Source organism: Labeo rohita, chromosome 7, assembly GCF_022985175.1.
Source record: "Labeo rohita strain BAU-BD-2019 chromosome 7, IGBB_LRoh.1.0, whole genome shotgun sequence".
NCBI classification, from domain to species: domain Eukaryota; kingdom Metazoa; phylum Chordata; class Actinopteri; order Cypriniformes; family Cyprinidae; genus Labeo; species Labeo rohita.
The window spans coordinates 39,849,884-39,873,614 of record NC_066875.1 but is presented as its reverse complement, the minus strand read 5'-3'; the positions used below and the strand labels follow the sequence as shown (position 1 = coordinate 39,873,614).

At 35.0% G+C, this 23,731-nt stretch overlaps 2 protein-coding genes across 2 annotated transcripts in view; one reads left to right on the top strand and one right to left on the bottom strand.

The window, feature by feature from the left end:
* The window catches only part of mllt3 (MLLT3 super elongation complex subunit), a 61,421-nt gene extending 58,943 nt beyond the window's left edge, over positions 1 to 2,478 (bottom strand). Inside the window, exon 1 of the mRNA XM_051114796.1 lies at positions 2,381 to 2,478. The gene's annotated coding sequence lies outside the window, so the exon portion shown is untranslated. The remainder of the gene's footprint in view (positions 1 to 2,380) is intronic.
* The window catches only part of focad (focadhesin), a 65,580-nt gene continuing 43,221 nt past the window's right edge, over positions 1,373 to 23,731 (top strand). The window contains exons 1-11 of the mRNA XM_051114794.1: positions 1,373 to 1,507; positions 4,540 to 4,624; positions 5,289 to 5,363; positions 7,166 to 7,320; positions 12,531 to 12,629; positions 17,344 to 17,445; positions 17,610 to 17,835; positions 20,589 to 20,795; positions 21,108 to 21,195; positions 21,503 to 21,693; positions 21,770 to 22,030. Of these exons, the coding sequence (XP_050970751.1) occupies positions 4,568 to 4,624; positions 5,289 to 5,363; positions 7,166 to 7,320; positions 12,531 to 12,629; positions 17,344 to 17,445; positions 17,610 to 17,835; positions 20,589 to 20,795; positions 21,108 to 21,195; positions 21,503 to 21,693; positions 21,770 to 22,030 (1,461 nt within the window). The 5' untranslated portion in view covers positions 1,373 to 1,507; positions 4,540 to 4,567. The remainder of the gene's footprint in view (positions 1,508 to 4,539; positions 4,625 to 5,288; positions 5,364 to 7,165; positions 7,321 to 12,530; positions 12,630 to 17,343; positions 17,446 to 17,609; positions 17,836 to 20,588; positions 20,796 to 21,107; positions 21,196 to 21,502; positions 21,694 to 21,769; positions 22,031 to 23,731) is intronic.

The window sequence follows — 23,731 nt, the reverse complement described above, 5'->3', positions numbered from 1 at the left end:
CATGTTAGATTAGTCTCCTGTTGATTTTTGTCTTACATCGTCATGTATTTTTATGTTTTTCTACCGTTTATCAGTTTATCTTGCTGTAATACCAAGTCAGTGATGAATATATAAAATATATGTGACCCTTGACCACGAAACCAGTCATAAGGGTTTAGGTTTAAGCTTTCCATTGATGTATGGTTTGTTAGGATAGAGCAATATTTAACCGAGATACAACATCATTTTGATCCATACAATGTATTGTTGGCTATTACTACAAATACACCCGTGTTACTTAAGACTGGTTTGTGGTCCAGGGTCACATATAGACTAATATAAATTCATGGCCTGTTGATTTACACTGAATTGTTTCACACTGTGTGTACATTATTGTTTAAAAAAGGAAGTAAAGTAGTAATTTAGTTAGTTAAAATGTTAAAATGCTACAGTTGAAACCTGATAATTGATTAGCTGTTATTTTACAGTGTTCAGTAAAAAATATACATATACATGTTTGTAATGTTTCTCAAAAAAAAAAAAAAAAAAAAAAATATATATATATATATATAATTATTATTATTATATTATTATATAAATCTTTTTAAACAATGTAATTTATCACTTTTTATTAACTTAACATATCCTTGCTGAATAAAAGTTAATTTCTTTAAAAAAAAAAAAAATACTAATGTTTTGAATGGTAGTGCATATTGTTTCTTTATTGATAGAATAATAATAAAAAATGCTGTTCTTTTTAACTTCTTATTAATCAAAGAATCCTGGGAAAAAATTACAGGTTCCAAAATAAATTAAAAAAAAAAACATATTAAACAAACAAAAAAAAAATATTAAGCAGCACAACTTTTTACACTGATGATAAATCAGCATATATGATTTCTGAAGGAGCATGTGACACTGAAGACTGGAGTTACGATGCAGCTTTGATCACAGGAATAAATTAGATTTTAATGTATATTTGAACAGAAAAGCGTTATTTTACATTGTAATAATATTTCACAATATTACATTTTTTGGTATTTTTGGTCAAACGCAGCCTTCATGAGCATAAGAAACTTCTTTAAAAACATTAAAAACATTTTTTTCTAGCCTATATAACATAAATATAGAGCAAAAGTATATATTTCAACACCTACCTGTAAGATATATGTACATAGGTGATGTATATGTTTAAAATAATTGTATGTGTAAAATGTCATGACATTTGATACATTTGCATAATAAACGGAAGAAAGAAAGAAATACCTCAATCTATGTAAGAAAGGTGTTAAAAGGGCACTCCTCAAATGTGAGAGTGCCGTAATGCACTTTAAAAACATAAATTACATGATATATGTACGCAGTTAAAATGTCAAGAAATAATTACGTTGACATTAGATTAACGTATCGCCTTTGCAGCATGTTTGGTCCTCCATGCGCGCCGTAGAAGCATGTTGTCGGTTGGAGGGTTTTGCGAAAAAGTTAGCAAAGTGCATCTGAACGTCACTGGAATGTAGGAATTCTCTGGGTAAGAATAGCATGTTTGTCACATCAACCTGCATGTATATGAAATGACAACATTGTGACTCAGAATGGTGAAACTGACAGCTGCTCGTTAGCAGGTTTTTTGTATGACAGCGGGCAGCATAAACATGAACGTATTGCTAAATACACATTTGGAATTGAACAACATCGATTCATTTCTCAAATCCGGAACTAAATTAAGATTCGCAGCTAGCTATGCTAACAAACAATGGTATCGGATGGTGATACCATGGTAATAAGTGATGTAAACGTGGTAGGAAATACCTTAGTACGTGTCCAGCCTCCGTGTTATTACTGTGTCGTGTGTCCATTGTGTTAGTACCATAAAACCGATATGTTATACTAGCTAACGTTAACTAAGTCTAGCCAGTCAAACTCAGCATCACTTAAACAATGATGCATTATTGTGGACACACAAGCAGTGCAGAGCAAGCAGTCCAGAGCCCAAACCTTTGTGCATGTGGACAAGTAGCCACAGGCTGGAAATCCCTGGAATGGTGTCAGTTCTCTGCTTTGCTGACAAAAGCGTGTGTAAAACTGATCTGATAAACCAAACAACTAGTGTGTCAACATGTTTACACAAACCTCTGCCTACAAAAATGGCTTTAAAAAAATATGAAAATTGAAATTAAACGTGTCTAAATATCGTTTAAGAACATTTTGTCATTTTCCTTATGTGTTGTCCATCATCTGTCATTACTGAATGCAGATAAATCTCTAACAATTCTCCAAAATACAAGCTTACAAAGTTACAATCTACAACTGCGTTAACATCCATTTTATAGTAGCATTTAAGCTACATGGCTTCTATCATTTTGGGATAAACTCTCTCAAGTCTATGAATTTCAAATCTTACCTGATTTGCCTGAGCCACACTTTGCTGTCAGTAACGCTGCTGTAGTAAAACTGTCATGCTGTAAGGAAACACAGCAGGTATTTCATCACACGCACACACGCAGCGCTTGCCTGTCAGATATCGGTCCCAGGAGGGGTGGGGCAGCATTTTAGAGCTTGCATTGTCTGTCTTTCTCCCATGTGCCATGGTATAAACCTGAATCTCCAGTGGCCATCAGCCAGTGTCAGTCAAAGCAACGGCTGGTAATCCCATTAGCCTACACTGGGAGACCATATGAGACAACATATGAGATGCCAGAGTCGGCGGTCCGCAACTGGACGGACATTGAAGCTTTGGCAAAAGTCACTTGTGAATAATGCATCCCATTGATGTGGTTGCCAGTGCCATCTGTCAGATGGTTGTGTCTTCTGAGTTTAGATGCGAGCAGACTATGTGTCTCGGGCCTTTATTTCATTTCACCTTAGATTAGATCAGTTTGAAGTGGTGTTGGGTTATTCTTATTTCGTCTAATAGTATTGCCCTGAAGGTGCTTTTTGTCCCGTTGCACCTGTTTGGCGTGTTTGATCCCTTGACACCTGTGATCTGAGTGATAAGGCGTTAACACGAGGTGGACGCACAGCTGTTTTTGAACAGATGATGTCAGTTTGCATGTCAGTTTCTTCCTTTGAGGAAATGAGCGTTGCTTTTAAAAATGTGAAGTAAAGTTCCCATGACTTCATTCTTCATATGACTTAATTTGCGGTTGCATGCAAAACATTTAAGAAATTCCGTTCCTTCCAAATCATTTGAATCTTAATGTCACCATTTAAAAACATTTGGGGTCAGCAAGATGTTTGACAGAAATTAATTCCTTTATTCAGTAAGAATACATTTATTGGTTAGAAGTGGCAGTTAGGACATTTATAATTTTACAGCAAAAAGATTTCGGTTTCAAATGTTTTGAACTTTCTGCTCATCAAAGAAATAATTGTTTTTGACTTTTTAAAAGGAATAATATGTGATATTAATAAGAAATGTTCCTTAAGACGAAAATCAGCATATTAGAATGATTTCTGAAGGATCATGTGACACTGAAGACTGGAGTCATGATGCTAAAAAAATTCAGCTTTATATCACAGGAATAAATTAGATTTTCAAATATATTTAAATAGAAAAGTGTTATTTAAAATTGTAATAATATGTCACACTATTACTGTTTTTTTCCTGTATTTTTGATTAAATAAATGCCTTTAAAAACTTAAAAAATGCTTACAGACCCCAAATTTCTGAACAGTACACTGAAAAAAAAATGGTGTCAAAACAGTTTTGTCTCAGAAAATGTTAGTAAATTTCACAAATACTTAAAAAGAATGAAAGTAACACATTAAATTCTAAAATCTAAAAAAAAAAAAAAAAGAAAGAAAAAAAGAAAATACAGCATAATGTACCTTTTTACACTGCCAGTACATTCCTGGTTTTATTATATGCCATTTATTATAATTAATTCGGTCATTCAACAGAAATGTCCACTTTTGGTATGGCAAGATGTTGCAAAATTTATTTCATATTATTAGTTTACCTTTTGGCTTTATAAATGACAACTTAATGATTTTTAAAAAATCTTTTTTGTGCAATTATTTGTACCTTTGTTGTCACTTGTGTTACCTTCTTTTTGCAGTATTAAAGGTTTTATGAAATATTTCTCTTTTTTTTCAGCACATGTTTTCAGATTTACAGAAAAATTATGAAAATGCAAGAAATAAGGAGATTGTGTTTTATTTATTTAATGTGACAGAAATTGCCACGTTAAAGGCTCAAGAAGGTGTAATTGTTCAAATAATATTGTTTCATTTTAAATTATAAAGAAATTGTAAGTGTTTTTCAACTGTAATATTTCTGTAAAGTCTAGGGACATTTCCATGGAATGACCCAATTATTCATTATTCATTATTAAATAACCACCTTTTACTTTTTCAACACCTACTGTCCTGTGACTTGTCATCTATAGAGACAATTGTTCCAAAATTCAGTCAAATCCTTTTGGTTAAGATTTGGTATTTTTGGTCATTGAATTTCCTGTTTTACTCAAAAGCATGCCTCATTTTCAAGTAAAATGGGTTGGAAATGCCTTTTTTAGGTTGACTAAATTACCAATTCCATATGATGTTTTTTTTTTTTAGTATGGGGCATCATTCGTGATTTCTGGAGATGACTGAAACTTTGAAGACGAGGTTTGAGTTCCCCAACTCACTCATTCAAGCTCAGGTAAAGCAATCAAAAACAGACTGATGATACACATTTTTGACCCTGGACCACAAAACCAGTCATAAGGGTCAATTTTCCAAAACTGAGATGTATACATCTGAATAAAAAGGCTTTCCGTTGATGTATGGTCTGTTAGGATAGGACAATATTTGACCGGGATACAGCTATTTGAAAACCTGGAATCTGAGTGTGCAAAAAAATCAAAATATTAAGAAAATCACCTTTAAAGTTGTCCAAATTAAGTTCTTAGCAATGCATATTACTATTCAAAAATTAGGTTTTGGTATATTTATGGTAGGACATTTTCAAAATATCTTCATGGAACATGATCTTCACTTAATATGCTAATGATTTTTGGCATAATTTTGACCCATACAATGTATTTTTGGCTATTGCTATAAATATATCCGTGCTACTTAAGGTTTTGTGGTCCAGGGTCACTTTTAGAGGTAAAACAAGGTTCAAATTCCACAGCAATTCAATGAAATGCTTATCTGTCCCACAAAACATGTCAGTCTTAAAGAAATCCGTTCCTGTGAATGTATAATTTTGATTAAATCTTTTGTTTAGTTTGCTTAAGACATGTGAAGATAAGAACCAGATTTTCTGCTTAATCAGTAAGGAACAGGTTTGTTTTTTGTTTTTTTTGGCTTTTTAATTCTAGGCGGTGAAGACGCTGGTCACTGCAGTGCTGAAAGAGAAAGGCCAAAATGAAAGGATTTGTCAGACCAGCGCTAAAGTAAGTTCTTGTGATCTTGCATATAATGGTCATATCACATCACGATTAGGACACATTGTTCAAATTAAATGGCCTTTTTTGCTGCTGCACTTTTAGGACTTCTGTATCAATGTCCCTTTGACATGTAAAATTAGTGTTTTGTCCAGTCACTCAATGACTAAACAGGCAGTGGTTTGTGTATGAAGCTGCTTCTTAAGGAAACTGCTTTCAGACAGGCTTCCAAAGCACAATAACATCATGTCTAATGATCTAAATCAATTTCAAGGGAACTTTAAATATAACCAAGCTAAATGCTAGCTTCTTGGTAGAAATGAAGTCATATGTTGATAAAAAAAGAATGCATTTATTCTAGTGATGCACCAAATTGATTATTTTTTTATTTATGATTTATTATTATTAAAGCCGAAAACGAAACTGAACATAAAATTTATTTATGTAAACAAACAATTAATTAATCATCTTTATTTAATAATCGACACTCAAATCTGACAACCAGCAATCAAAATTGAGTTGCGTATTAACATTTTAAATTGCATTTGGGCAGTTTTTATATTAACTTTTTAATTATATAATTCTGTTTCTAGACAAGGTTTCATATCTAACGTAACAAAGCACAAAGCTTATTGCGATTATAAGATGGTAGAAAATGCAAATAATGTTTAGTGAAGTTTTCTACAGGCATCAACTCCAAACAGCATTGACTAAAAGATCCCAGTTCATTAAAATGAAGATCAATTAAAATGAGAAATTGATACTGGCAAACCAGCCCTAGCATTCGCACAGCCAAAAAATGTATTAATGACGTCGAAGCCAAGAAGCTGAATGGTTAATAGCTGTGGCTGACATGTACGGTAGCATGCGAAAGTTTGGGAATCCCTTGCAGTATCTGTGAAAATGTGAATAATTTTAACAAAATAAGAGAGATCATACAAAATGCATGTTATTGTTTTATTTAGTACTGTCCGGAGTAAGATATTTTACATAAAAGATGTTTACATATAGTCCAGACACAAAAGCTGAAATAACCCCCCTCAAAAGTTTGGGAACCCTTGGTTACTTGTATGATCTACGATTGTTTTTTTGTTTTGTGATGGTTGTTCATGAGTCCTTTGTTTGTCCTGAACAGTTAAACTGAGCACTGTTCTTCAAAAAAAAACCTCCAGGTCCTGCAGATTCTTCAGTTTTCCAGCATCTTTTGCATATTTGAACCCTTTCCAGCAGTGACTGTATGGTTTTGAAATCCATCTTTTCACATTGAGGACAACTGAGGGACTCAAACACAACTATTAAAAAAGGTTCAAACACTAACTGATGCTCCAGAAGGAAACACGATGCATTAAGAGCCAGGGGTGAAAACTTTTGGATGAAGTTTTTCTTATTTTGTTGAAATATAATTTTTTTCCATTTAGTACTGCCCTTCGGAAGCAACAGAAGATACTTGCATGTTTCATGAAAGACAAATTGAGTACAATTTACCTTGATCGTCAAATTCAAAAAGTTTTCACCCCTGGCTCTTAATGCATCGTGTTTCCTTCTGGAGCATCAGTAAATGTTTGAACCTTTTTTAATAGTTTTGTGCAGTTGTTGTTTTTTTGCAGACTTATTTCAAGGAAGAGTACAGAAGTTTTGAGTTCAGAAAGTTACAATAAAATATTCACGAAATGACCTATTTAAAGGAAGTATGTGCTCTTTAGTTTTTCCAGACAGTTTATGATGCTTTCACAATTTCACTAACTTTCACTCTTGTATTTTTTGCTTGTGTAGCATGTTTTGCATGTTGAACTTGTGTTTTATATCAACAGGGGCAAGCACTGGAGTCTCTGTGGGAGCAATGCAACAGCGACAGTACCGTTGTCCGCTCTGCCTGCTGTGACGCTCTGGTGCTACTGGTGGAACAGGGACATGCAGATCTGCCGTATGTGCTCAACACCACCCTTAACCTCCTGCCCTCAGCACGGTATGCTTCTGTCACACACCTGGCTCTCACAGACTCATGCAGATTGTTATCCCTTGTCATCCCCAATTTAAAACCCCCAGCTACTTGGACTCAATAATGTTGCTCCTTTGACACATTTAAGCCCATATTATAGTGTCAAAGGTGGCTCCAGATGCATTTTTAAATGAGATTTGTTTTTGTGAAACCATGACACACCCTTCCCACCCTGTCAAGCCCTGATGGGACCTTATCAGCATCCTCAGGCACTAACCTCTCCCTTCTTTTAACTCTGGAATTAGCCTTTGTTTAAATACATGTAACGTAGAAACACTTTTTAGAGACCAATTACACATCAGAGCATCAAGTGATATGTACTTTTGATGTTAAAATACACTCGCTTATCCTAGTTCAGTATGCAAAGACAAGCACGTCGTAGAATGTATTTATTTTCAAGCAGAGTTTAAACATGTGGCTCTGTACACTAAAGGTTTTTGAACAGTAAGAGTTTTAATGTTTTTTAAAGGATTAGTTCACTTCCAGAGCAAAAATGTACTGATAATTTACTTACCCCCTTGTCATCCAAAATGTTAATTTCTTTTGTAAAGAAATTATGGTTTTTGAGAAAAACATTCCAGGATTTCTCTCTATATACTGGACTTCTATGGTGCCCGCAAGCTTTAACTTCGCTAGATAAGACCCTTCTTCCTCGGCTGTGATCCTTTAGAGCCCTTTGAAGCTGCATATAAACTGCATTTTGTAAGTTCAAACTTGCAGGCACCGTGGAAATCTACCATATGGAGAAAATTTCTGAAATGTTTTTCTTAAAAAACATAATTTCTTTACAAATGAAAAAAGAAAGACCAAAGGGGCTAAGTAAATTATCTATAAATTTTTGTTCTGGAAGTAAACTAATCCTTTAAAAAAAGTCTCTTTTGCTCAACAAGCCTGCATTTATTTGATCCAAAATACAGCAAAAACAGTAATTTGAAATATTTAATTGAAATTGAAATTGAAATATTTTTGCTGTTTAAAATAACTGTTTTCTGTTTGAATATATATTTAAAATGTAATTTATTCCTGTGATTTCAAAGCTGAATTTTTTTGCATTATTTGCTGCTCAAAAAACACTTATTATTATTATTATTATTATTATTATTATTATTATTATTATTATTATTATTATTATGTTGTAAACAGCTGAATTTTTTCAGGTTGCTTTGAAGAATAGAAAGTTCAGAAGAACAGCATTTATCTGAAATAGAAATCTTTTGTAACGTTATCAATTTAAAGCATCCTTGTTAATTAAAAGTATTAATTTCCAAAAAAAAAAAATTATACTGACTCCAAGCTTTTGAATGATATAGTGTATAATGTTGCAAAGGCTTTTTATTTCAGATAAATCTTTGGATCTTTCTATTCATCAAAGAATTCTGAAAAAATTGAAATATTTTTAATATTGATGATGATAATAATAAAAATGTTTCTTGAACAGCAAATCAGCAGAATGATTTCTGAAGGATCATTTGACACTGACGACTGGAGTAATGATGCTGAAAATTTTGCTTTGATCAGAGGAATAAATTAAATTAAAAAAATGTTTAAATAGAAAGCAGTTATTTAAAATAGTAAAAAATTTTCACAATAATACTGCTTTTGCTGTATTTTGGATCATATAAATGCAGGTTTGGGGAGCAGAAGTGACTTTAAAAACATTAAAAACTTTTGACTGGTAAAAAGTAAAAAAAACAAAAAATAATTAAGTATAACTTTATAACAGCACAGACTAAAATATAGTTTTGTGGGAATTTTTGTGGAAACGTACTGTGATGCAGGATTCACATGATTTGTTTATAAGTTCCAAAGAACAACATTTATAAATAGAAATATTTTGTAACATTATAAATGTCTTTGCTGTCACTGTATTTTATCCCCAAACTGCTTTTAGGATAAAAAGTTGGAGCAGGACAAAACGATTTGCTACTTGCTGTTAGAAATCAGTTGCAGTTGGTGTTTATAATTTAGGGCAAGTGTATAAACCCTCTCTCTATATATAAATCTAACCCTAAAGCACAAACAAACACAGATGCTTTTATTGGTTGATTGCTTCTGTAATGTGCTTAGTGTATTGCGTTTTTAGAGGATTACCTCAGTTATCTGCCTACGCACTTCCTTTTTCCTTTGAGTTGGACTCTTGGATGAAGATAAGCAACAGACTGAGGGTGCACATCTGCATATTCAGAAATTTGAAAAAGCGCATCTGAAATGCAGCCTGCTCCATCAGTCAGCTCATGTGTCTCCAACACACACACACACACACACACACACACACACACAAACACACACACACTCGGCTGCTGCTGTCATCACTGTCACACGGAGCAGCTACCCACACAATATTCCCTTTCATCATACAGACCTGAATTTGAAAGGAATAGTTCACCCAAAAATAAACATTCTGTCATTATTTGCCCACCCCCATGTCATTCCAAACCTGTATGCTGTTTTTCTTCAGTGGAGCACAGAAGTAGATATTTTTGATATATTGCTATGCCAGTTTTGCCTTACAACAGCAGTTCATAGTGACCGGAGGCTGTCAAGCTCCAGAAATGATTAAAAAAAAAACCCAAAAGACACATAAAGCACCATAAAAATAGTCAATATGACTACACAAGATTCCCTTTTGAAGTCATATAGCGCAAAACGCTTATGGATACTCTTTATGCTTCTTTTTTGGGTGTTTTTTGAAGCTTGCATCATTATGAACTGTTACTGTGTGGCAGAAGTCGTGTAATGATTAAAAATATTTACGTTTTTGTTCCATGGAAAAAAATAACATCATGAGGGTGAGAAAATATGACATACTTTACACTTTTACTTTAAATTTAAGCACATGAAGAGATTATTACTTTTTTTGTTTATTTTTATATTTTCTATGTTTATACATTCGATATTTTCTATATTTGCTTACTTAATGTATTTATATTATTATTTATTTATTTGTTTAATTTTACATTTTCTATATTTATATATTCTGTATTTACTATATTTGCTTTTTGGTCTTAATTAATGTATTTGTTATATTAATATTTATTTCTGTTTATTGTTATATTTTCTATATTAATATAGTCTATATTTTCTGTATTTGCTTTATTTGCTTACTTAAAGTATTTATATTATTACTTATTTATTTCTGTTTATTTCTATATTTTCTGTTTATATATTCTATTTGCTTTATTTACTTAATATATTTGTTATATAAATATTTATTTATTTCTGTTTATTTTTATATTTATATATTCTAGATTTTCTATATTTGCTATGTTAATTTAATGTATTCATTATATTAATATTTTTTATGCTTATTTTCTATATCAATATAGTCTATATTTTTGGTATATTCTTTAGTTGCTTATCTATCTATCCATCTATCTCTATCTATCTATCTATCTATCTATATATATATAGTTATTTATTTAATTTGTTTATATTTATATTTATTGTATTTATATATTCTATATTAACAGTATTTGCTTTATTTACTTTATGTATTTGTTATTAATATTAGTTTATTTTTATATTTATATGTTCTATATTTTTTATATTTGCTTTATTTATTAGCTTTATGTATTCAGTTATTTCTGTTTATTTGTGTGTTTTCTGTTTATTCTATATTTGTTATATTTATTATATTTTCTGTATTAATATATTCTATATTTGCTTTATTTACTTTATGTATGTATTTATTTATTTCTGTTTATTTTTATTTTTGTATTTTCTATATTTTCTATATTTGCTTTATTTACTTACTGTATTTATGTCAACAGTTATTTATTTACATGCTCACTACTTGCGTATTTGCTTACTTTATTTTAATTATCTGAGAATTTAAACTTTTGTTACTTTGTGCAGTCAAATCTTTGCTTATGGTGTTTATGGTAAAAGATATTTTACCAAAGGATATTGAAAATCAACAACAAAAGGAACTAATTTGGTGCTTCTTGTGTCAACGACCTCAGCATTTTTTATTGTATTTTTAACCTTTTGCTGTTTTTATTGATTGGAGAGTACAGAGAAGACATGAAATATTAACAACTGCGTTGCCGTTGTGAGAACTGGCAGCTTTGACAATAACTTTAGCATTTCAGCATTATGTAACCGTCAGTTAGAGCTCATCGGGCACTAAGTGCCACAATTATTTTCAGCAAGATCTGTTCTTTCTTGCACATTGTCCCAAAAAATCCATCAATAACTTGGTACAGTACATACGCTGATTGAAATGTAGAAAACTGGAGCATTATGGCTTTGCTATGCGCAATGCGTACCAGGCTCACGAAAGAGCCTAGATGAAAGCTGGTAAGATGAATTTCCTTTCACCGTGGAGTTATGTTTTCCCTCCTGGTAAAATATACAGTAATCAAACCCATAGGAGCTGAAAAACGTACAGTCTGACTTGAGAGAGCCGAGAAGGAGGGATGAAAGAAAACACAGCACATGTTGTCACGCAGAGGTGATTTATAATGTATGAGAAACACTCCACCTGTATTCTAGTTAGGGAATGAGAGCTTTGTATCTTGCATCCCAATATGTCATTGGCTACTTTAGGAATAGCATACTACCACTATTTCTGCTGTATGTAGTATGTATGCAAAGTGTGCAAAGTATGATTTTAAGAACCAAATGACCTCTTACATTGGCTAAAACATCTAACATTTAACCAGAACACACTGAATCCCAAAGTGTAATGACCTTCTATTTCCAGTTTGTTGAGAAATCTCAGAACACATCATAAACACATTGCCAAGATCTAAGATAGTTTTATGCAATATTAGGTTAAAAATGCAATGTAACTGTGGTTATATGACCGCCAACTAAAACACTGATGCATACTACTGTTTGGATGCATGTATATGTGTTTTCTTTCACTGTGCAGTATGCGGTAGTAGTACACTAGCATTCCATTGCAGTCACAACCGCTCACTCAAATATAGCTTTTCTCATTCTGTCTTTCAGTAAGCAGATGTTATGCAATTTGTAATTTTAAAAAATGAGTGCATTTGTTATATTGGATCTTATTACTTTAGGTTGCATATTTGCAGTGATTGTTTGTGTTTCAAAACCAAGCAGATTAATTAGTATTTACAGATTGTATGCATTGAATGATGGATTATGTGTCTGTGGATCTATTGAGTAGTATCTGCTGATGTTGACTGTTTTGTTTCTTGCCTGGGCAGGAATGTTCAAGGGCTGATCAAAGTGGTGGGGAGGCTGCTACAGATCCAGGCAAGTCAGCGGGATAACGGAGCAAGCTTCACCTGTCCATATTCAATTAGGTGAGTGCCTTTTCCAAGTTCCAACAGCTGCTGCCAATTTTTTTTTTCTCAAAACTCTCATTCATGCCCATGTCTAGTCATATTGGATTTGAAACTTACAAAATTATTTTCTATGGGCAACAGAATATGATGTAACACTACTGTTTAAATAAAGACGTCTTACGGTCGAACTACCATTCAAAAGTTTGAACTGTATAGTTTTTTTATTTCATTAATTATTTAGTTTCACCAGTGCTGTTTTTATTTAATACAGATTACTAATAAAATAACTGTTTTCTAATGTAACATATTTTAAAATGTAGTTTAATCCTGTGATGGCAAAGCTGTTTTTTTATTGCTCAAGAAACATTTCCTATCACAGTTACGAATGGTTGTGCTGCTTAACGTTTTTGTGAAAACTGTGATACGTTTTTCTAGGATTCCTTAAAGGGAACCCCAGGTATTAAGACTTGCATGGCTTTAAGAAAAAGTTCACTTCCAGAGCAAAAATGTACAGATAATTTACTCAAACTTACTTGTCATCTAAGATGTTCATGTCTTTCTTTCTTCAGTCGTAGAGAAATGATGTTTCTTGAGGAAAACATTTCAGGATTTCTCTCCATACAGTGGACTTCAATGGTGCCCCCAAGTTTGAACTTCCAAAATGCTGTTTAAATGCAGCTTCAAAAAGCTCTAAATGATCCCAGCCGAGGAAAAAGGGTCTTATCTAGGGAGTGTTTTTGACATACCCTAACTGTATTGGCCCAGATTACACAGTTCGCATGCGCATTGCAGAGAATAGACAAGACGAGTGTTTGAGGTTAAAAAGTATATAAATTGTCAATTTGTTTAGAAAATGACCGATCGTTTCGCTAGATAAGACCCTTCTTCCTCGGCTGGGATCATTTAGAGCAGTGGTTCTCAACACCAGTCCTCAGGGCCCACTGCTCTGCACATTTTGTATGTCTCCCTCATTTAACACACCTGATTTAGATCGTCAGCTCGTTAGGAGAAAGATCCATGAACTGAACTGAGTGTGTCAGATTCAGAAACATACAAAATTATGCAGAGCAGTGGGCCCTGAGGAGTGGAGTTGAGAACCACTGATTTAGAGCCCTTTGAAACCGCATTTAAACGGCATTTTGGGAGTTCAAACTTGGGGGCACCATTGAAGTCCACTGTATGGAGAGAAATCCTGAAATGTTTTCCTCAAGAAACATCATTTCTCTACGACTGAAGAAAGAAAGACATGAACATCTTGGATGACAAGGGGGTGAGTAAATTATCTGTAAATGTTTATTCTCGTAGTGAACTAATCCTTTAATAGAACTTAAATGATGACTCCTATTGAAATATGTAGTGGAAAACCCATGAAAGATTCACTTTTTATACATATTTTGGACTATGGGGGCGCCATTATTTCGTTTACGTGAAGTGTTTGCACTCTGTGAGCTACTGGCGCTACCTGTTGCTATTTTTACCGCAACACAACTTGGAAAAAAACATACTGATATGATGCCGCATTGTGCGTCTTTTGGTTGTAATTTTCAGTTGAAGGGCAACAAGAGAAGCGATGTAAGTCTTCACTGCTTTCCTAGAGATAAGAAGAGGAGAAAAGAACGGCAAGATGCCAGTGGACTAAAAAAACTTTCTAAAGACCTGTGTCTTTGTTCTCTCCACTTTAGGCCTGTGAGGCTTTAATTGTGGGAAAAATCGATGAAACAGCATTTGGTTTAAGCCTACGATATCCATCGCCACCTGTAAGCTCCTTCAGTAGCTGTTCATCATAAAAGTATTTTTTTTTCCGAGTTGTGTTGCAGTAAAAATAGCAACAGGTAGCGCCAGTAGCTCACCGAGTGCAACCATTTTACATCATCGAAATAATGACGCCCTCATAGTACAAAATATGTAAAGATGTGGATTTTTTAAATAACATAAATCTTTCATAGGTTTTCTACTACACATTTCTTTAATACATGACATTACTGTAATGTCACATTTGATTAATTTTAGGACCTCTTTGAGCTTTCTGGCCATTACTTACAGCTTGCATATCGACTTTAATCATGCATGTTTTTTTGTTTGTTAGTTTATTTATGTTAATGAATCCTGGCTTTTATGACCTCTTATGATGAGTTACTTTATAATGAATCAAATGAGTCTGTGTGTCATTTTTCTCCTTCTCTGTCGAGTTCCTCCCTGGTGTGAAGATGAATGGGTGGAGGGTTCTGTGCTGGCCTGGGATTGGAGCTTGGCCTTTAGCACGGGTGGGCACTGAGGGAGGGCTTGAGGATTAATGGAAGATGCCCACTGGTGCTCATTGTGTCCGTCTGCTCGGTGGCTCCTCTGCAATCTGCTCTGGGGTCACAAAGCCACATACTGTAGATATCCAACAGAAGCAGAGAGGGTTAGGGTGGGGTTGTGTAGTAGGGATTGTAGAAGAATAAATCAACTCTGCTTCCTTAGAAAAGACAGATGAAAAGCTCAAACTATAAATCTTTTTTTTTTTCTTTTTTAACATTTTTTTTAAACCTTTTTATGCTTTCCAAGACTGCATTTATTTGATATTGGAAAAACAGTAGTATTATGAAATATTTACATTTTAAATGATTTTTTTTTTTCAGTTTTAATATATTTTAAAATGTAATTTATTCCTGTGGTGGCAAAGCTGCATTTTCAGCAGCTATTACTCTAGTTTTCAGTGTCACAGAATTCTGTTTTCAAAAATCATTTTAATATACTGATTTGGTACTAAATTAAAAAAGCATCCTATTATCATTGCTGACAATTGTGCTGCCTAATATTTTTTGTGGATACATTTCTTTCATGATTTTCTGATTAATAGAAAAATCATAATTTATTTAAAATAGAAATATTTTGTAACATTATAAATGTCTTTACTGTCACTTTTGATTTAAGTTTAATGCATCACTGCTGAATAAAAGTATTTCTTTCTTTAAAAAAATTATTTTTTATTTATTTACACTGCCACTCAAATGTTTTTGGACAGTAAGATTTTTATGTTTTTAAAGAAGTCTCTTCTCACCAAGCCTGCATTTACTTGATACGAAATACAGCAAAAGCAATAAAATTGTGAAATATGTTTACTATTTTAAATAACTACTTTCTACATGAATATATTTTAAAATGTAATTTATTCCTGTGTTCAAAGCTACATTTTTAAGCATCATTACTCCAGTCTTGAGTGTCACATGATCCTTCAGATTTTTTCAGGATTCTTTGAATAGAAAGGTTCAAAGATCATCAGTTATCTGAAATAAAAAGCTATTCTAACATACACTATACCATGCAAAAGCTTGGAGTCAGTATATATATATATATATATATATAGACTCCAAGCTTTTGCAGACTCCAAGTGTATTTATAATAATATAGTATATGTTATATATATATATATATATATATATATATATATTTGACCAATTCGTTAGACTGATTTAAATAATCTAGGAGGCTGAGAGCTTTTTTAACCAACTAATTAAAAACTAGGAAAAACTAGGAAACATTAGTCTAACAAAGGCGTAAAAGATTTCTTATTTATTAGTTTTTTTTGTAATATTTTCTATATTAATTTATCCCAGCCCTTCCCCTTCAGACTGCAAACTCAGGAAAATATAATACATCAAATAACATAAAATCCATTTTATTCACTATGGTGCTGGTATGTTCAGTCCAACTTCTATAGACTCAAACTTCCAAATTCTCCTTGACTGCTAAAGTTCTAATCGTCTCTTCTGGTTAAGCAGTCTCGCTCTAAACTTTCAGTTCAGATAAGTGAGATGGAGGTCAATGTGTCAGCCAGCCATTGTCTGGCAGATAATGTTGTGGCTGTCTGCCCGAAAACCGCCTCTGATGGATGGACCCTGATAATGTGATGGCTGCACCAGTTGGCCGGGGAACAACGAGAGATAGATGAGCAAATGTTTGAACTGTAGGTTGTCTGTAAAGGGAGTGGAGAGCTTCAGTGCAGCCCTAACATCTGGCTGGAGGTGACCCAGGCCATAAATTTAAGTGCTGAAAGACTGTTTACCAAGTAGAGGATTTTCAAGGTAGCTTTATAAAATATGTTCCTGCCTGACCCAGTGCCAAAGGCGCACACAAACGCCATGATCAGGGATTTGGATGAGTTCATTAATCTTAGGATAAAAAGCATGTGTGTTTGTTAATATAAGTGCCTTCTTTTGTATGTTAGCATTAAGGTTAGACATTAATCACCAGCACTGAATAAGAGGGAGAAACATCCAAGCGAAAACTGCAAAAAGGAGCCTGATGCAATGCAGGAATAGTTCACCTAAAAATGAAAATTTGCTGACAGAATATGTAGATGAGTTTGTTTCTTCATCAAAACAGTTTTGGAGAAATTAAGCATTACATCATTTGCTCACCAGTGGATCCTCTGTAGTGAATGGGTGCCGTCAGAATGAGAGTCCAAACAGTAATCCGCAATTATACTGCTTCTGGCCAAAATACAAGTCCTTAATCTGTAATAACACTTCCTCCAGTTAATTTATGGACTTTTGATTAGCTGTTTTGACTCTCCTTCTGACGGCAACCATTCACTCCGTTGGTAAGCATTTGATGCAGTGCAAATCTGTTTTCTCCAAAACCTTCAAACTCTCTGTTCCTCTTTGGTGGAATGACCTGCCAACCTCCCTCCAAACTGCTGAGACCACAATTCACAAATACTGACGTTTAATTATGTGTTTAATTTTAGGGCCTTTCCTCACCCCTACATCACAGTGCTGGAAAACCGTCCTGACTGCTGGCCTGCTCTGCTCCAGGAAATTGATGACTTCCTTCAGCTGGCTACAGACAAGTATGGACTCTGATTCAAGTTCATTATCAACCTCAACCAAGTGCTATATAAAATGTGCAGTCCTTTACTCCTGATGCTTCCAGAGATGTGTAATAACAGGGCAGAGTGAATTTGATAAGTGCAATTTCAAATGGAATTGTGTCTATTTTGTTTGTTTTTTTCAGAGATGAGCCAGTATATGTGAAAATGTTGGTACCGTTCCTTCGTTACCTGTACTGCGAGCCTCAGAGGTTGTCAGAAAATGCTCTGCTCAGACACAGCCTTCTCAGGGTCCTGCTCCAGCCGCGAGGGGGTCCTGAGCCTGACAGCCTACAGGAAAAGGGGGCTTCTGGCACAGGGGTGGTCCGTGAGCTGATTCGCAGCCTCTTTGACCTGCTTCCATACATGCTGGTAAGATGGTGGATGATTTCTAAAGTGCTGAGCTGAAGTAGCTCCATAGCCCTGTGTGGCTTTGTCCCATAACATGTTTCAACTGAAGGTTCAAATTATTAATCGCTACACTTTAAAAATCTTAAGCAGCACAATTTTAACTGTGATAACAATAAAGCAAAACAATTTTGAACAGCAAATCAGCATGTTAGAATGATTTCTGAAGGAGTAATGATGGTCACAATTCAGCTGTGCATCACAGGAATAAACTGCATTTTAAAACTAGATGAGTGAAGTTTGAGAACAATCTTTAGCCTGAAAGTCTGAAGTAGTCGTAAAAGCTTGTCCAGCTGAAAAAACCTCCAGCTAAAACCAACCTAAGATGGTTGGCCGGTTTTAGCTGGTCATCCAGCCTGTTCTTATCTGGTCAACAGGCTGATTTTATAGATTGGCCACTTCTTTAGCTGGTCATGCTGGGAGACCAGCTGGAACAACCAACTAAAACCAGCTAAACCAGCTACTTCCAGCTTAAACCAGCCAACCAGTTTAGGCTGGTTTTAGCTGTTTTATTTCATCAGGGTGAGGTTTGAAATTTTAGAAAAAAAAAACAGTTTTAGCTGGTCATCCAGTCTAGTCTTACCTGGTCATAGCTGGTCAGCAGGCTGGTTTTAGAGGGTTTTTTCCTACTTCCTTAGCTGGTCAGGCTGGTCTTAGCTGGTCAGAATGGGAGACCAGCTGGAACAACCAGCTAAAACCAGCCTCGTGGCCATTGTTGTTAGCATGTTTCTAACAAGATTAGCATGCTGCTAGCATGTTTCTAAGAGATTTGCATATTGCTAGCATGTTTCTAGTACTAGTACTTGGGGTAGGGAGCTGCTGTATGGTTGCTGAGGTACTCAGTGTGGTTTCTAAGGTGTTGCTATGGGGTTTCTAGGGTAATTGGAATGGTTGCTAACGTGATTTAACATGTTGCTAACATGAATAAGAAAAACCAGCTGATTCAGAAAAAAAACAGCTTCATACCAGCTGATGTAGCAAAAAACAGCTAAAAAACTACTAAAACCAGCTGATTTACCAAAAAACCCACGTTAAAACCAGCCTAAGCTAGTATTAGCTGGTTTAAGCTGAAAATAGCTGGTTTTAGCTTGCTTGGTCTTTTAGCAGTTCTCCCAGCTTGACTAGCTAACACCAGCCAAAAAGTTGCCAAAACCACTTTAAAAATAGCCAAAGACCAGCCAAAGCAGCCAACCAGCTTACCTTGCTGAAAAAAACAATAGAACCATCACAGGAAAGTCTAAGGGTTCACTACAAATACCATTACAAACATTACAAACCATCAACTTTTAACCATTAAAACCATTGAGAAATGGTTCTCTGTAGTGTGTTTTGGGACATATTCCATTAGGATTTATTGGTTTTAACAAGCCACCAAGAGAAGGTGACCAGTTACCAGTAGAGACCAACATGGTCCATTGGCTGGTTTTAGCTGGTTTAAGCTGGAAGTAGCTGGTTTTAGCTGGTCTCCCAGCCTGACCAGCCAAGACCAGCCTGGGGTGCGTTTCCCAAAAGCATCGTTAGTCAACTATGGTCACAAGTTCCGTCGTTACCAACATAGTTCAACAATTCCCGAAACCATAGTTAAAGCGAACATTCGCAAACAGCGTCACAAACTTACATGGTTGGAACTATAGCTCTCGACCTGTGGTTAGAAGCATAGTTCCTTGTTAGTAAGACATATGGGCTCAATAAATTATGCTCTTGTTCTTGTTCTACAATACGCAAGCTAACATGCAGTACAACCTATATCTTTCACTCGATCTAAATATAAATGCGTTTTAATCTATGTATTTTTAAGCTTCCTCTGTAAGCGCTGTTTTCGAATAGTGCGCATGCGCATAAATGTGTATGACATAAGAGGGAACCCGCGATGAATCATACATCAAAGTAAGCGAAATGACAGGGAACAAAAAATAGTAAATTAGTCATCAGGTGCCATATTCAATATAGCTGCATTTTAGAGATCTTTAATCAGTTAAATAACACAAGTTATTATTCGGTGACGTCATTAACACGGGCCCTACATTGTTCAACTAATGTGGTTCAAACGACGGAGATGCGACAGCGTTCGGGAAACAGTCATGACTAGCTAGTTCGTTTCCACAACAATGCATCGTACTATGGAGGTTAATCAGCGAGTTACCTCGTACGGGAAACGCACCCCTGGATGGCCAGCTAAAACCAGCCAACCAGCTTAGCCTGTTTTAAGCTGTTTTTTTTCAGCAGGGTTATATGTAGGGAGTTGTTAAGCTTTACTAGAGCAATAGACAGCTTAAATACAACATAAGTCTCATTGTACAAAGTTTTCACTCCCTCAATGAAAGTCTTTGGGATTTGTTTTTTTTGTGGTTTTGATAGTCTGGTTTATGAAAACTGTCTGAACAAAAAGATATAGCACAACAGGCCAGACCAGTCTGAAGGTCTGTCCCAAGTTTGGTGGTTGTAGTTTTCTCAAGCCAACATAATACATTAAAAAATGTCACATTATTTTAAACTGTAAAAATATTTCAATATTTCTACTGTATTTTGATAAAATAAATGGAGCCTTGGTAAACTTTTCAGTGGTAGTATAGGTAATGTAGAGCAATATGAGGTGAGTAAATAATGACAGAATGTTCGTTTTTGGCTGAAATATCCATTTAAACATTTTTATCACGCTCTGTTTACATGCTATACCCAGTTTGCAATCAATGTGTCGTCATCTTGTAACCCATCAGGTGGACAGTGTAACAGCAGTGGTCGAGTTCAGCTCATTTGCTGAATCTCTGACGTCGGCTCTGCTCGCCAATCCAGGCATCTGGAGAAAGGAATTGACCCAGCTGGCTCTTCAGCTCCTATGTGCCTGTCAGCTAAGTGTTCATCTAGGAGGAGAACTAATGTCTCTCCTTCACACACTCCATCAGATAATACCTGCACATGCAGAGGTGAATGCACAATTACTGTGTTATTTTCTGCATCGTGTTATACGTATTACTTATTCCTCTATTCAAATCAGTGCTGTTTAATTGCAGTCATTCAGATTCAAAAATGCATTATTTTCAAAGCGAAAATTAGTATAATTTTAGCGTTACTCCAGTTGCACTCTCAGTGTGATCTCAACAAATCTTCTCCTCTCATCTTTCTAATGGTTCTGTTTGCACAACGTTTTCTAGCTTCAAGCAATTTGCATTCAGCTTTCCCTCGGAGGCTCCATATGTGTCAAACCGTTTGTCTGATTGCGCTCTATCTAACTGTAGGAACTCCCGCCTGAGCAAGTGATCATGGGAATCTCTCTGCTACTGCTAAGCGCCTCCACCTCTCAACAAACCGCCCTCCTAGAGCTCGGTAAAGCCCCTCTTGCTATTCCAACTGCATCATATTGACACAGCTAGCTTAGTTTCCACAGAAAATTGTGAAAATACAGGGAGTTTTTGCACAGAAATTGTATTTTTGTTATTTGTTCTTGCTGAGTTTCATGCTGATTGCAACATATACAAATAAAATGTTTATTATTGTGAAGCTGTTGAAACAATCTGCTATTTAAAGTGCTGTTTAAATATACAGTATATGTCTTGGCTTGACCCTAACATGATGGCAACAAATCTAGTTTAAAATGAGCTGTGAACTATAACTTTTTTTCCGTTTCTGCTAGCTGTAAAGATTGTCCCTCCTGAGGTTCCACCTCCTTGGGGAGCGTCTTTGCTGGTGATGCCCTTGTTACAGGTGCTGTCCTGCTCCAGTCTCATGGAGGCCCTGACAGACACACAAACACACACAAAGAACCTTAAACTGGCTAATTCACTGTTGCAAACAGTTCAAAGAGAGCCCTCAGATCGAAAAGAGGTACCATTAATAATCATACACCTATTCAAAGAAGATTTTCAAAGTAATGTGTGACATTTGGCATTTGCCTCTACAGGACTGCACACAGCTGAGTTTGCCTCTCAGCACTTGGTACAGTGAGCTTCAAATGGCTACCAGCGTCCTACATCGAATTTCCATAGACTCCATGTCTTCCGTGGAATGGCTTTACTCCCTGCAGTCATCACTCTCTGTCTGTGAACATGTCCCCGATACGGTTTGTCTCCTGGTGTCCCATGTTATCGTCAGGAGTCATGGGGATCTCTGCAGGTTAGCGCTGGACACTGCCGCTGCCGTCGCCGAGGCTGATCCCGCTAAGGTAAATTTTGCATCTCAGTGTTTATTTTGTTAGTCTGCTGTACTGTAGTTCTGTATTACTTAGTAGGAGATGGTGTAGCCTAGTGGTTAACGCTTCAGGCTGGTAAAGATGAAGTTTAGGCGTTCAAAATCTTTAATTCATTCACCAATGAGTTCACAAGAAAAACATTTAAAGATCCACTGAAGTGCTTTGAAACATGTGGCGTTATTCTATGTATTGATGTAACTTCACCTGAAACAGGAAGGCAGGGTGGGACATATCCAGCAGTCCCGCCCCTTTCTTACATAGCCAGTAGCATTTCGTTTATATCACAGGTTAGACCAGAGCCGTTGAGCTGTGTAAAGCCGTATTTGACAGCTTATGACAGCCACAATCTCATCAATATTGCATTATCAACATATAAAATAGCATTCTGTGTAGAATTCAAATGGGTCCAATATGATTTGTGGTCTGCTGTAACTGCTGTAATCCTGTGGTGAAAAGCTGAATTTTCATCAGCTGTTACTCCAGTCTTAAGTGTCACATGATCCTTCAGAAATCATTCTAATATGCTGATTTAGTATCAATGTTGAAATGTTGCCAAATATTTTTGTGGAACCTGTGATACTTTTTTTCAGGATCCTTTGATTAATAAAAGGTTAAAAAGAACAGCATTTATTTTAAAATAGAAAGGTTTTCTAACAATATACACTGCTGTTCAAAAGTTTGGGGTTAGAACATTTTTATTCTTTTTTTTTTTTTTTTTAAAGAAATTACGAGAAATAATGCTTTCATCAAGGATGTGTTAAATTAATAAAAAGTGATAGCATAGATTTACATTGTCAGAAAAAAATTATGTTTTGAATAAATGCTGTTCTTTTTAAGTTGTTATTCAACAAAGAATCCTGAAAAAAAAAAATCACAGGTTCCAAAAAAAAATATTTGGCAGCACGATTGTTTCCAACATTCTAAATCTAATACTAAATCAGCATGTTAGAATGATTTCTGAAGGATCATGTGAAGTAACCACATTTTAAGAGATTTCTTAAAAAAAAAAACACTACCAGCTCCAAACTACCAAATGGTAGTGTATATAATACGTTATATATATTATATATTCAGTAATATTGTGGCAATGGAGGCAAAGATTTTCCTCCATGGAAAAAAACAAAATACGAGTTTGGAACGACATAAGGGTTAGCCAGTGATGACAATTTTTTCTCTTTAACCATAGTTTGCTCCAGGAGGTTTGTCAGTTTAATATATGACAGTATTGTGGAGTTATGGAAACAAATTAGACAAAATAGACATACTTTACTCCAGACAAGATTCACAGAGATTTTTCAAAAACCGATGTACAAAACTGTTTTCATGCTCTGTCATTTTTGATTGGCCTCCATGTGGCATTCAAGACTGTAAAGGATTTTCACAAAACATAAAGGCTTTATAACAGTTCTCTAAGCTGTAATGATGAAAACCACAGTCCTTAGACATTTTCCTTTTACACATTAAGAGCACCACATTGTTCCTTGAACGACAGACATTAAAAAAAAATAGCACAATTGGAAAAACAATTTTCCCCTCATCTTACGCTTTCATTTCTATCCATTATCCAGATGTCAGTGTTACTAGGCAACATGCGCAGCCTTAGAAACTGGAGCAGTAATTACTTTAGCTAAATGCTAAATGAAGGTGTATCATGGTACAGTAGACCTGTACTCC